Here is a 14,443-nt window from a genome sequence, read left to right on the forward strand (position 1 = left end):
ACTTTCTTTATTTTTAGTGGCTCCATCAACACCTCTCCTTCTCCTGCATTAACCACAATGAGCTGAGGGAAAGAGGCAGCCAGACTCATGTAGTTAAAGTGTATGTGAAAAAAACAGAGCTGAGAACTGTCCAATCACAGGAATGTAAGAAACGTTAAACCTTGTGAGCCAAGCTGTTAGTACAAATATGAAAAACTCAGTGTCCCAGGGAAAATCTGAAAGCAGCCAATGACAGTGCAGCCTCAGGTCACCTGATTGGATTCGTACAATCACACAGGAAGTGTACGTAATCATTCAGAATGAGCCTACAGTTTCCAATATCTATAGGGAGAAATTTGCACATGAATGATATTTACTTTTGGATTATTATGTGATGTAAATTGGTTTGTAGCGTGTTTAAAATGTTCTTCTCTGGATAATTGTAAGTGGCCCCAGCTCCCATTTTAACCGGCTGCCTCTAAGTACACAGCTTTTGATCTTCTGCTCTCTCAGTTTCTCCAGGTCTTTTGGAAGGACGTTTGTTAACCAGTTGTGACTGGCAATCTATAACCAGACACATAGAGCTACGTAGATGGTCAGCTGATAGTCAAGTGGTGGAGTTGATAAAGTTCCACTGTCTTAGTGGCACTGACTGTATCTTTTTCTGGTTCTAACAGGCCATCAAGTAAAATACAGTACATAAGAGCTTAGAAACACATGAAACTTAGTGATGTAACACCATGAAATCCCATGTTAATATTTATCAGTTATCTGACATGCGTAGTAGAGTCATAGCAATATGTCTGATTTATACCTCGGCCATCAGTCCCAAAAATAAACAATTAATAAAACAAAATAAAACAAAAAAAAAGTGAAAACCTCAAAAACTAAAATTAAGAAAACCTCTGTTTAGAAGTCAGTTAACACTCAAAATAACTCTGCAGTGACTTTTAAACTAGCTCACTTCCCTGTAGGTCGCTCAGATCATCTGTTTTGCTTAAGATTCTTTCCCTCAAACTCAAATCAAATGTTGTCTGTAAGCTTGCTGGAGTTGACTTGCAGGCCGAGTGTAGTGCTTAGACGTTTTTGTCATCAATTTACTTCAATAGGTTTTGCTGTGAGTACAGTTAATGAGCTTTGTGGTGAACTCGGGAATTAGTGTGGAGCATTTCATCCAACACTCGGCTGATGCCAATTTATTTTTGTGTTTTTACGAGTCAAACATTCAATTGAAATTGATATTTAATTAATAATCTCAGACTACACAAAGACACACTAAAGCACAGGAGCATGACTCCACATATGAACACTGATCCCCACTGATTTGCTCCTGTTGCTCAAAGTGCATCTGACTGTTGATTGCACACTAATTGTTTTCTGGATGATTTTCCAGCTCCCTCTTCTGGTGAAGTACTAAATTAACTCTGACTTTACAAAGTCAATAAAAGCATGAGAAGATCATTCTCTAACAGAACAAATGTTTTTATCTGATTCAAGTTTCTGTTGTGTTTGTTCTCTTGTGTTATGAAGCCGATGGACTTTCTCTTAAAGACAAACATGACAAAGGTTGATTTCAGCTCCTGAGTCTGATTTGTGTGAATAACTCATGGAACAAGCCACCTCTGATCAGAGTGGACTAGGACTTCAGATCAGTCTAAAACAATCGGTCCCTGGCAGCGTTGCCCTGACAGCCTAGTTTTAACACAAGCCAGAGGAGCATTGTCACACATAGCAGTGCATTATTTCACTTTCTTTGCTCTTAGCAGTTTTTTATTTACACTTTGTCTCTGTGTTGCAAACTCCAACATGTTCATTATCCTTCCTCACTCAGACAACAGAACAAGTAGGTTTTTACACGGCAGTTCATTATTCACATCAACTACAAAGAACTGACTCATGTAACCCAACCATTTTGATGGATCTTGTTTTAGTCATTCTGTCTGCTATAGGTTAAGTAAGGTATTGTTACAGAGCCCTAGGAGGGGGCAAGCACAGGGGCGGAGGGTTCAGCTCTGCTGCCTAACAGCTGGAAGGTCACCAGGCTAGAATGTACCTGCCAGACACCACCTTTCAGTTTGCACGTTCTCCCTGTGCTTCCGTGGGTTTCCTCTGGGTGCTCTGGTTTCCTCCCACAGTCCAAAGACATGCATGTTAGGTTAATTGGTGTCTCTCTGTGTTGGCCCTGAAATAGAATGGAGACCTGGGATAGACTTCAGCCCACTGCAACCATGAACAGGGTAAGTGGGTAAGGCACCACAGCACCACAGTGTGGTGATGATTATACATTGCACATTTTCAAGGTAACTTACGCCAATAAGGCAGATTCAAAGGCAGAGTGACACTGATACTAATCACTCCACTTGCTATGCTAAGGTTTCTATCAAGCTCAAAGAAGCCATCAACAGTTAATAAATTATTATAATAAATACTCCTCCATAGGTTCAGGCTTTTTAATATGTAACTCCTATTGTAATGCATTTGTACATAAAGACGTAATGCACCATATGAATAGGAGGAAGCATTAAAGAAAGGAAAAATGCAACTGATTATTGATTTGACCTGAGTTTGACTTTTAATTTATCATTTTAATCTTTGCTAAGTGTGCAGATTTCTTTCAGTGTAAAATCCAGTTATTAAATTAAATTGCAGTTATCATATTTTTTCCAAGCTGTACTAAAATAGTTTTTCTGATAACGGACCTTAATGCAGTACATCTTCTTAGCTTTGTCAGTCTATCTCCTGTCTCTTCAAATCAATTTAACTTTATAAATAAAGTGCCAATTTACAACAATCATCTCAAAGAACAAGAAACTGCCAACAGACCCAGAGTTAGAGTGGGCAGCCATGTACCCTGACCCATTGGGGCGAGTTAAGGATCCTCCCATGCTTCAATGTAACAGACCAGGTGGCCCGACTCTGTGCATTGTAGGTGTCACTGTTCATTTTTGGACTGATGACATTCATTATATAACTGGCTCCCAAATCTCTAGGAGCCACTGGGAAGTATTTCCAGGCCACATTATGGTATATTAGTATTGTGTTATATGAAGGGGCGGCTATAGCTCAGTTGGTAAAGGCAGTTGCTTACGGACCACAGGGTGAGTGGTTATATGGCTATATGTCGAAGTGTCCCAGGGCAAGACCCTGAACCCCTAACAGCCCCTCTGGCGTAAAAACTGTGCCAAATCAACATGCGGACAATGATCCGCTGTGGCGACCCTGAACTCACGGGATAAAGCCGAAAGGAGAGTAGGAGTATTGTGTTATATGAACATTCATTATCACAGCAGTTAAATTACAACTACATACACTAAAGAGAACACAGTCCCTTTGAATCGATGGAAGTGTTTTTCAAAACTACACATTTGTTTTTGTTAATAATCCACAATAACAATTATGTGGCCTTTCAGTGATTTAAGACTACTAATGTAATGATGTCAAAGATGGATTGCTGTCAAGTGATTTGTCTACTTTCTTTAATTAACAGCATGAGAAACGTGGCACCAAACATTTGATAAATCCATTTTAATGGAAAATGTAAAACCTTTTTGAACTTCAATGTACAAAGCATGTTAACACTTGCACCTTAAAATTTGAAATTGAAGCAAACAATGTTTTAAAAAAATACCTCAGTGAATGTATATATGTATATATTTACATTTTATAGTTAAACATTTAATTATTTTTTCTTAACTTCAAAAGTTCTTAGTAAATCTTTATAAAAACGGAAACAGGACAAATGTTTTCTTAAATAAATTACATCTTTTTTTTATAAATGTCTCCATTTTACAGTGAATACTTTTTTCATAAAATGCTGAAGTGTATAAGCCATTTTGTTTTGTTTTTTACAACTTTACACAGTTTGTACAATAGTTTGGCAGTTCATTTTCAAAAAATGTATTTATGGCATGAAGACTGTAGAGCATCAATATTTCCCAAATTTACAGGCATTAGCTGTGTGTGTTTGTGTGTGTGTGTGTGTGTGCGTGTGTGTGTCCTCATCACAGTAGAGCCGTACAACTGAAAACCACATAGCAAAAGAAAATAGAAACTGTACAAGTCACATTTACACAAATACTTTTTTTTGTCTCGATAACAATGCGTTACCGCAGAGCTATAAAATAAATACAACTTCACAGATGAAATAAAACAACATTCATATGAGACCTAAAAAGAAGGACAGCGACAGACGGATAGAAGTAGAAAACAAAACAAAGAGAATAGACAAATTAAAGAAGGACCAACAAACAAGAGAGCAGCAGAAACTGCTGACAAATATCTGAGATCTCTGGTTTGCATTAGTTTCCCTCACATCTTCTAAACATCAGAGATGACAGTCTGGATCCTGATGCTGCTGGTGATGCTGTTGTGGTCTGCAAAGTCTTCTTTTCAAGACACGGTTAGGGCTTCTGCTACAGACAGAGATTAAACCTCATGGCCAATATGACCCACAGCAGTTACAGTGAGAGAACAGCAACAGGGTATATCTTTGTGTCTCCATCATCACTGCTGGTGGACAGTAAAGGACACTCTGAGTCTTTGTGGAGACAGGACCTCAGTATGAGATAGGTCTCAATGAAGAGTTCAGTTGTGTTACAGTGCTGTGTCAATGCAGCATAGTGGCTTTAACAAGGTGTCCAACCAGCATCCTGTCCTCTCTGTCTCGGGGCTGGAGCTAAGGTGTTAATCCCTGTTTGTCCAGGTGCCGCTGGTCTTGTCTTCAACTCCTCTTGGCACTGAAGGTTTGGGGTGATGACGCAGTGGTTACCTGGATGTGTGATGCACGTGCAGGCCACACTGTGAGGTCCCCTGGGTCACATGACCAGCTCTGACCTGACCACTTCCTGTGGTCATGCAGCACAGTCCTCTATGTCAAGAGGAGGGTGTGGTTAGGGGAGGGTGCTGATGGGAGGCATGTCCCTCTCTGGAGAGTTTGGACAAGGCTGGGGGGGTGTCATGAGTTTTCTTCCTCATTGTCGTCCTCGAACCTGCTCCTCTTCAGGGAGCTCACCGCCTCCTTCACACAGTGGTACAGGATGTTCTTCACCTGAAGAGGAGGAGAAAGGCAAGGTTTCAAAAAAATGAGGAAAGGGTCAGAAATTTGGGGGAAACAAATCTACATTCTAAATACTGACAAAATGCTTTAAAGCTCTGAAAAAGGGCCAGATTCAAATACATTTCTATAGTGGCAAAATTTACAAACTCATTTAGACCAGAGCAAACAATATGAAAACACCCTGAGATTTCAGAGATAACTGACAGAGAGTTTTACACACTGTCCTTATTTTGGAAAGAAACACACACACGTGCACACACACACACACACACAGAGCTAATTAGACTGCTGCACCTCCACATTAACACTACTGAGTTCACTAGTGGGAAAAGTATTGGGACATTGTGAATAGAGGCAGGCAGAAAAAGCTTTTAATAATGTGATGGACAATGTGATGGACAAGAGACTATCACCTGTAGTTTGTCCTCATAGTTGACCTCCTCTTTATTGGGTCGGAGCTCCTGGGTCAAGTGGAAGGAGTTCGCCACATGCTCAGGAGACACAAAGTCATTGACAACCTGAACACAGCTGTGGAGGTTCTGGACCTGAAACGTGGACAAACAGGACGAAGAGAATGTGAGGACACAATGACTCAAAACATAACCCAGAATCAAAGAATGACAATTGCTGCAAAGTCTCAAATACAAGCTGTGAATAAATGACATACCTGGTGTATGGACCCTGCTGGTATAAGAACAGAGTCTCCCAGGAACTGGACTACAGTCCAGCCCTGGACTCCGTGCTCATCCAGTAGTCGCTGACGCAGCTTTCTGCTAAGGTACCAGCCCTGCTCTCTGATTGGGTCCTGGTCAAGCGACATGTCCAATCCCTGCTCCTTACAGAGCTGAGGTGGTGGATGTTGAAGGTGGGAGGGGGAGGGAAGAGGTAGATGTCAGTACGGTCAATAGTTTTCACGTTATCCTGATGCAGTGACACATCATGTTCAGTGCTGACCTTGTGCAGGAACTCTTGGACTTTAACCATGTCTCTGTTCAGATATATATGCCACAGTGCCCCTGGTGTCTCACTGGAGTCCTTCAGCCTCTTTCGAACACCCTCATCTAGATCCTCCTCCTCCAGACGCTTCAAAACCCCTACACACAGACACACTCATGTTTCATGTTGTCAGTGACAGACAGACACATTGATACAGCTAAACCGTAGCTGTCACTGTTAGAAAAGGGTCGATAGCACTTTTTTCTTGCCAATAATAAGTACAGATACAGTATTGTTCAAAATAATAGCAGTACAATGTGAATACAACCAGAATAATCCAGCTTTTTAGTATATTTTTTATTGCTACATGGCAAAAAAGTTACCAGCAGGTGCAGCAGATTCTCAGAAAACAAACAAGACCCAGCATTCATGATGTGCAGCTCTTAAGTCTGTGCAATTGGGCAGTTAGTTGAAAGGGTGTCTGCCGTTGACTGTACAAACTCAAAACTATTTTGTACAAGCGTTTTAGTTTCTAGGATTTAGCCTCCTGTGAATCACTAAACTAATATTTAGTTGTATGACCACAGTTTTTAAACCTGCTTCACATCTGTGTGGTATGGAGTCAACCAACTTGTGGCACCTCTCAGCTGTTATTCCACTCTATGATACTTTAACAACATTCCACAATTCATTTACAGTTTCTTGGTTTGGCTTCAGAAACAGCATTTTTATTATCACCCCACAAGTTCTGGATTGGACAGGCCCACTCCATAACATTACTTTTGTTGGTTTGGAACCAAGACTTTGCTCGTTTACTAGTGTGTTTGGGGTCATTGTGTTGTTGAAACAACCATTTCAAGGACATGTCCTCTTCAGCATAAGGCAACATGACCTCTTCAAGTATTTTGACATATGCAAACTGATCTATGATCCCTGGTATGTGATAAATAGGCCCAACACCACAGTAGGAGAAACATGCCCATATCATGATGCTTGCACCACCAGGCTTCACTGCCTTCACTGTGTACTGTGGCTTGAATTCAGAGTTTGGGGGTCGTCTCACAAACTGTCTGTGACCCTTGGACCCAAAAAGAACAATTTTACTCTCATCAGTCCATAAAATGTTCCTCCATTTGTCTTTAGGCCAGTTGATGTGTTCTGTGGCAGATTGTAAGCTCTTCTGCACATGGCTTTTTTTTAACAGAGGGACTTTGTGGGGGATTCTTGAAAATAGATTAGCGTCACACAGATGTCTTCTAACTGTCACAGTACTTACAGGTAACTCCAGACTGTCTTTGATCATCCTGGAGCTGATCATTGGCTGAGCCTTTGTCATTCTGCTTATTTTTCCATCCATTTTGATGGTTGTCTTCGGTTTTCTTCCACGTCTCTCAGGTTTTGCTCCATTTTAAGGCATTGGAGCTCATTTTAGCAGAACAGCCTATAATTTTTTGCACCTCTTTATAGGTTTTCCCCTCTCCAATCAACGTTTTAATCAAAGTACACTGTTCTTCTGAACAATGGGTTTAATTTTCAACAATTGGGTTCAACAATTTTCCTCAGGATTTCAAATGCATGTTCAACAAGTGCTGGCATCCTTTAATTCGGGGCCATTTTATTCACACCTGTTTTTTTTCACAAACTTTATGACCTCAGGGATTGAAAGCCACACTGCTATTTTTTTGAACACACCCCTTTCAACTAATTGCCCAATTGCACAGCCTTACGATCACGAATATCATGAATGCTGGTTCTTGTTTGTTTTCTGAGAATCTACTGCACCTGCTGGTAACTTGTTTGCCATGTAGCAATAAAAAATATACTAAAAACCTGGATTATTCTGGTTAGTCACATTGTACTGCTATTATTTGGAACAATACTGTATGTGTACCAAACTATTGTGCTATAGTATGAGTTTATGGAAAGTAAACATAAAACATTACTTTGTAAAAAATTCTAATTACTTTATATTTACCTTGGTTGTTGCTGATGTTGTAAATATTAAACATCCATAAAATAATCTTAAAAATTATGACAATGACTATTAGCAAATGGATCTTGGCCCTTTAGAAGAGCAGAGCTTGTAGCCAGCCAGTCACTTTTTGGAAACCACAGATGACATTCCACCTCCACTACACTCCCAACTGATATAAGAGTAACGTAGTATCGGTAGCAGTATGTGAGACATTTTCTGACTACAGGTACATCCCTCGGGACATCCCTGGTCACTGTACCAAGTCCACTCAGCCTTTAAGCTGAATATTAAACCAACTTCAGCCTCACCAGTTTTGGACAGAACTCCGTTGCCTTTGGCTACTCCAACATAGACCAGAACAGAAACGACATCTGAGACTTCCACATGGATGTTGGCTGTCCCAAAATCCTGGTCCTGAGACGCAGCTACACCTACAGGAAGACAAACAATTTATTAGACACAGAGATTCTTTCAGCAATGAACATTTTGAATGGAAACAGTGATGTCTCACATCTTTTATCTCCTCACTTAGTTTCTTATTAGTAGACCACTCGTGTATAAAGAAAGAAAGAGAACGGATAAAAGTTAAGTGATGACAAATTAATGCAGGTGTCACTTTTCCTCCTACCATAGGCACAGCATAGTCTTGGCCCCAGATCTGGCCTGACAAAGAACGATGGCAGGTGGGAGGCCAGGTTAAGGTTGCCCTCTGGATCAGAGTACTCTGGCAGGGGCAGGTTCTTCATCAGGTCATCATATCTACAGAAAACACCACATTCAATCATGACAGCAAATCTTTGCCTTTTTGCATATTTAAATTTAGAGTTTAAAATTAAGAAGCACCCGTCTGACTGTCAGAGTGAACGGAAGCTGCAGTAACTGTGTCCTCATGTGCAGTTAGTGTGTTTACCTTGAGGGCATAAGGGTCATGAACTCCTCTCCAGATGGCCAGTCCTTCAGTCTGTAGACCATAGGTTCTCCATCCTTGGACTTGGGGCGCTCTGCACAGATATGAGGTCTTAAATGACAGTGTTTTTGGACCAGTTGGAAGCAGCTGACTAAGTAATCAAACCAAAAGAGTGAGACTAAATGGAAATGAACTCACTGGTGATGTCTTCAAATCCATCCCAGAACTCCTTGATCCCAGAGTTGGACACCACCTGGTCTTTGCAGTTGAGGAGGTCTCCTTGATGGTCTGCAAACTCCTGGTTGAAGGAGTCAGCCTTCCACAGACTGGCATTCAGCCGCTTATGGATCCCTGACACCAGCACAGGCTGCACAAATACACAAACCGATTTTTATGGCTATTAGTATTAACAGTGTGACTATTAATGAAAGCTAGTTCAGTGCTATTACAATGATTACAGCTACAGTGGTAGTAAGGCTGATGTGCACCTGTCCTTGTTTCCAGCACTCTCTAAACAACTTCCAGTTGTTGTGGTTGCGGTGATCTTTGAGCCACAGTAAGCGTTTGCTATTTAACCAGCAGTGGGGAATCTGTGGATACTGACTGGCTGATTCCTCTGACAAAGCTGCAGGAACAGGAACTGACTTTTTCCTGTCTGCTTTGGTATCCTCAATAACAGCAGTGGGTGTGGTGGTGGTAGTGTTGTTGTTGCCTGGAGTTACAGGCTCTTGCTTTATTGACAGCTTGGTGGTGATGCTCTGGCGGCTGGCTGGGATCTTATTCTCAACTACTGATGCAATGATGTCATCAAGAATATTGGGCATGGTCCGTCCCCCTTTTCCAGGCTTTAGGATGAGTGGAAGAAAAAGGAAAAACTTTTCAATACATTTTTTCTTATTCAATTTGAACAACATAAACATAAGGAGGATTGTGGTACAACTGCTTTTACTTTGTTTATCCTTGATTCCATCATGTCTGTGTGTACCTGTGAAGCAGTAGAGTAGACCGGTGCAAAGGCGATTCCTGCATCAGTAGAGCCAAGCTTCAGTTTGCCTGCTGTGGTGGTAAGCAAGTCTCTGAGTGTGGAGCCCTGCTCTGTACTGTTAGCTACCAGTGAGGTAGTTTTACATTGCTGCAAGACCTCAAGGCTGTCCCCCTCCTTGTCTTCCTTCAATGATTTACCCAGTAACACTGACTCCTTGTTTTCTGTTAGAGAGAAAGAAGGAGGTACTGATCATCACCACCCTCTCTGGAGGAAATCATTACAGAGAATGAATCAAAGATTACAAGAATACTAACTCTCTAACTTAAAATTGTCCTGACCTTTCTTTTCCTCCCTGGATTTCTGCTCGGCCAGGTCAGCCAGGAAGTGTAGAGGTGACTGGGACTCTGGTGGGGTGACGGGACCACTTCCTGCATCGCTGCATGGGCTGCATCCTCCACCACCTCCTCCATTGGTCTCTGCCTTAGTTCCTCCTTGGTCAGAGTTCTGCTGAGACCCCGGCTCAGCTTTCACAAGAGACAGCTTGTTACTGTGGTTCAGTACATTCTGCAGAACCTGAAAGAGAGGTGAAAATCAGAGGGTCTGTGTTTAGTAAAAGGCAACATGTCTACCTGTCGTATCAACATGCACAACAATGACACTTATTCTTCTCCTAGTAATTGGATTTGTCAGTAGTACCTGTGAGACTCCATTCGTTGCTGGTAGTTTGTTGAGGAGATTCTGTTTGTTGATGCACAGACATTGGGATGGGATGTTGTGTTTTTCTCTCAGCGAGTGCATGGAGGTCACCAACTCTGATAGCACTGAAATATGAAAAGATGCAAAAGCTTATACCAGTCACAGGCCAGTAATGTAAGTAGGCAGACAAGGCAGCTTAGAGATAATAAGATAGCAAAATGCAAACAATGTGTAAAAAATTACAAATGTGCTGTACCGGTGCCGGGTATGATCTGTGTTGGCATCAGGTGTTTGTGGTCATGGGGTTGGCCTTTCACACACTTCAACCAGCTGTACAGTTCTTTATCTGCTCACAGGAAGAAACACAAATTAGCTACTGTTATCTTAGAATCACACAGGTTTAACGTTTCATTAACCTAGAAAGTTTTCTGGGAGGTTCAGTGTGCCACTGCCATCTGTGCTGCCAGAACCACAAACCATAAAACCTAAACTATTTGACATTTTTATGACCTTTGGAGCGATCTGTACCAAAGAGTTTAATCCAGGCCCATGCATATCACGCACTCTGTGTGTTATAGAAGAGAAGGAGCTTGTTTCTCCCCTGAGATCCACCAAACATTACTTTTTGATGGACAAATGCGATTTCTTCGTGCACTTCATGGACCTGACAGAGAAAAAACTGAAGAAGTCGGTGGATGACATTGTTCCTACTAGACTAGAAGGCCTCCTGGAGCTGGCGCTGAGGATGAGCACTACCAACACAGACCCTTTCTAAGATGACCTGAAGATCCACTTAATACCTCATGACATCCTTATTCAGCTGCTTTGGGTGCTGGCCATCAAAACAAAACAGGAAAAGGCCAATATCAACAGACGTGTCCCTCAGGGCCCTGGAGGCCTTCTCCTTTGACTACATTGTCAAATGGCCGGGCTCGTTCATCATCAACAGAAAGTACTGACGGGGTACCAGATGTTATTTAGACACGTTTTATTGTAAACATGTTGAGAGGCTGCTGTACAATATTTGGATCAGATATTTAGCAGTAATATTTATATTCCATTTGCCCTCTGACAGCGGATGCTCAACTTTGTGCAGAACATCCAGTACTACATGATGTTTGAGGTGATGGGGCCATAATGGAGTATAACCTAAAAACAGCTTGCAACATGGATGATGTGCTTTACCATCAAACCAGCTTTCTGGACAATTGCCTGAAGGACTGCATCCTGACCAACCCTCTGCTTTTAAGGATCTTCTCCAAACTCATGTCTGTCTGCATGATAATCACTAACTGCATACTGCATACAGCAGTTAACTCAGATCGTCTTTCTCTGGAACAGGGCACTATGGATGGGCCGCCCACTCAAAGCGAACAGGCTCAGGGAGCAGAGAAGAAGAGGCTAGCTACAAAGCGTTTAGCCGAGCACGTAGACACCCTTCAGTCAGGTGCAAGCTTTGAGGCCACCATCAACAAGTTTGACAGCAACTTCAGCATGTTGCTGCTTGGCCTGCTGGACAAGCTGAGCATCTGCAGCACCAATGAATGTGAGTATAGCATTATCAGCATCATCTACAGGCTGGATTTCAATGGATTCTACACTGAATGTCTAGAGAGGATGGAATCAGAAAGCAGCAGTGTAGCATAATCTGCTTTCGTGTGTATAGAAAAGTTACCCAGCAATAGAGATGTCTACTCATTTCTGTCCAACTGTAACAGCCCAGAAAAGTACCATGCAGACATCAGCTGTCAATTCAAGTAATGGATACTTCAGTGTGTATATTATATATTATGTACTGTATAAAATGTACAGTTAAAGTCTGATCGCAGTGTGTTTCAGTGTTTCAAATTTAAATTTCAAGTACTGTGGATAGTGTGATGGACGTGTAGTGTACGTGTACTGGACGAGTTAAGTCGTGACACTTCTTATGGCTAACTTATTGTACCTTACAATAAAAATGCCTTCGTATTCAATAAAACAAGACTTTACGGAATATACCAGACACTTAAAAAGAGAAAAATAGGGCTTGCTCAACAGGGAAATGTTGGGTTTCCTCTATACATCTTTATAGTCTTGACTTTATTCTGTAAAGTGCCTTGGGATGACTTTGTTGTAAATTGGGGCAACATAAATAAAGTTGAAATGAATTGAATATGGGGAGTGAGAATTTCTTTATAGCCAGCTTGTCTGGTGCCCTAACTGTCCAAATTTCACAATACTGACCTTTGGAGCTCCTTCTCTCCTTGGCCTTGTAGCAGTCCAGACACACAACAAAGCCACATTTCTGACAGACCCAGTGGATGTTGAACAGTGTAGCCTCGCAGGCATCACACATCTCTCTGACGCCCCTTACTGCTCGCTTCCACGCCAGCTTGACTGAAAACAAATAATATTAGTTTTGTTTTAAATGACATTGCAAGGCTTATTTCATTCACACTTCACAAATTCTTAAGACAACCTACCATCCTTCTTGACCCAGCTGGCTGCAGTATTCTCAGTCACAACCATCTGACAAAACCTGTCTCCTATACAGGTGAGAATGTACTTGGCGGTGGTTTGGTCCAGGTGACTCTCTTCCATCGCTCCAGGAATCCACAGTGCCAGGGCCTCATCATCAAACTGATCTGGTGTGGAGAAACCATCCATTCGGATGACTCCATTTTTACTATAGGAAAGCCTGGATGGGAGGGAAGATGCTATTATCTCACCATTTTTTCCAGCAAAGATGACAACAGAGAAAAATGAGAAACGAGACAGTGGCTCAGTTGGTAGACTGGCTGCCTACAGACCACAGGGTCGGAGGTTTGCGCCCTGCTCTTAACCAAATACATATAGAGTTGTCCCTGGGCAAGACACTGAAGCCACAGTAGAAGCCAAAAGGACCAAAGAAAAAAAAAAACTTAAACAAACTGTGGACTCAAACAGCATAACTGACAAAATAACCAGGAAAACCTCACATTGTCATTAAATTAGTAAATTGAACCGGACACATACTTTATAACACCTATTTTGAAACAATGAATATGAATCATAATTATTTAATAACATAGCCATATAATGTCTACAAAATACATTGGTGGGCTGGTGGCTCAATGGGTTGAGAAACAGGCTTGGGTACACAAGTCTCCTGGCTCAAATCACAGACTATGCACCAGGTGTGTCCTTAAGCAAACTCAGTGCTACCTCATAGGGCACTGCCTGTGGCTGCCCAATGCTCCCCCCGGGGGGGATGGGTTAGATGCAGGACAAATAATGTATTGTAACATATATATATATGTACTCAATGACAACCAATAAAATGCTATTTATATACAGCATTCTATGTTGATGAGCTTTCAGTCTGTAAATCCATCATCGTCTCTGGCGTCCGTAGGTAACCCAGGTTTTTTAAAAAACCCCAGTCTAGTGGGTCAGACAGAAAAGAGTCTGTGCATGTGTGTGTGTGTGTGTGTGAGTGTGAGTGTGAGAGAGAATTTGTGTGAGTAAGAGAGAGACAGAGAGAAACTCTTATTTTGGTTACAATTTCCTTACAGCGTCGACCCAATGAGTTAGAATATTAATCTATCAATCCAATGGAAGGACAGAGATAAATGCATAAAATAAAAGTTACAAAATACATAAATAATGGTGAAGCAACCTTGCTGTGATCAAACCCCAGCCTCGCCGACAGGATGCAGGAAGTACAGCTCCATCCCTCTGTTTACTTGGAAACATCTCAGAAGTTGGATCATCTCCAAGTTAAATATAGAAACCCAGTACTCATCTCTCTAACAATCACCAAAAAAATAATTTTTCAAAACTAGAAATCTAAAACCTTACTACATATCTGTCACTGGACAAATCTTCTCTCAGAATACATAACCATAGAGAAAACATCAGCTACATTCAAAAACTGCGATGAAGCTTAGA

The 14,443-nt window shown here is 41.5% G+C and overlaps 2 protein-coding genes across 5 annotated transcripts in view; one reads left to right on the forward strand and one right to left on the reverse strand.

Annotated features, from left to right (window-relative positions):
- Positions 1-3,488: 3,488 nt before the first annotated feature.
- The window catches only part of jmjd1cb (jumonji domain containing 1Cb), a 125,866-nt gene continuing 114,911 nt past the window's right edge, over positions 3,489-14,443 (reverse strand). For 3 of the 4 annotated variants that reach the window (XM_067509114.1, XM_067509113.1, XM_067509115.1), the window contains 15 exons: positions 12,997-13,211; positions 12,758-12,910; positions 10,791-10,880; positions 10,535-10,659; positions 10,177-10,411; positions 9,839-10,059; positions 9,342-9,698; positions 9,052-9,220; positions 8,857-8,947; positions 8,575-8,705; positions 8,255-8,377; positions 5,990-6,129; positions 5,703-5,879; positions 5,449-5,580; positions 3,489-5,026 (listed from right to left, as the gene is read on the reverse strand). In XM_067509114.1, the coding sequence (XP_067365215.1) occupies positions 4,934-5,026; positions 5,449-5,580; positions 5,703-5,879; positions 5,990-6,129; positions 8,255-8,377; positions 8,575-8,705; positions 8,857-8,947; positions 9,052-9,220; positions 9,342-9,698; positions 9,839-10,059; positions 10,177-10,411; positions 10,535-10,659; positions 10,791-10,880; positions 12,758-12,910; positions 12,997-13,211 (2,452 nt within the window). In that variant the 3' untranslated portion in view covers positions 3,489-4,933. Of the gene's footprint in view, positions 5,027-5,448; positions 5,581-5,702; positions 5,880-5,989; positions 6,130-8,254; positions 8,378-8,574; positions 8,706-8,856; positions 8,965-9,051; positions 9,221-9,341; positions 9,699-9,838; positions 10,060-10,176; positions 10,412-10,534; positions 10,660-10,790; positions 10,881-12,757; positions 12,911-12,996; positions 13,212-14,443 lie in introns of those variants that run through there. The other variant, XM_067509117.1, reaches the window with a different exon arrangement.
- tubgcp2 (tubulin gamma complex component 2) lies at positions 10,887-12,222 on the forward strand. The gene is given in 6 exon segments (XM_067509118.1): positions 10,887-11,404; positions 11,406-11,485; positions 11,488-11,518; positions 11,520-11,563; positions 11,566-11,667; positions 11,670-12,222. Coding segments are annotated over 6 exon segments (1,134 nt in total). The 5' UTR covers positions 10,887-11,039; the 3' UTR covers positions 12,182-12,222.

Source organism: Channa argus, chromosome 7 (genome assembly GCF_033026475.1).
Source record: "Channa argus isolate prfri chromosome 7, Channa argus male v1.0, whole genome shotgun sequence".
In the NCBI taxonomy this organism is placed as follows: domain Eukaryota; kingdom Metazoa; phylum Chordata; class Actinopteri; order Anabantiformes; family Channidae; genus Channa; species Channa argus.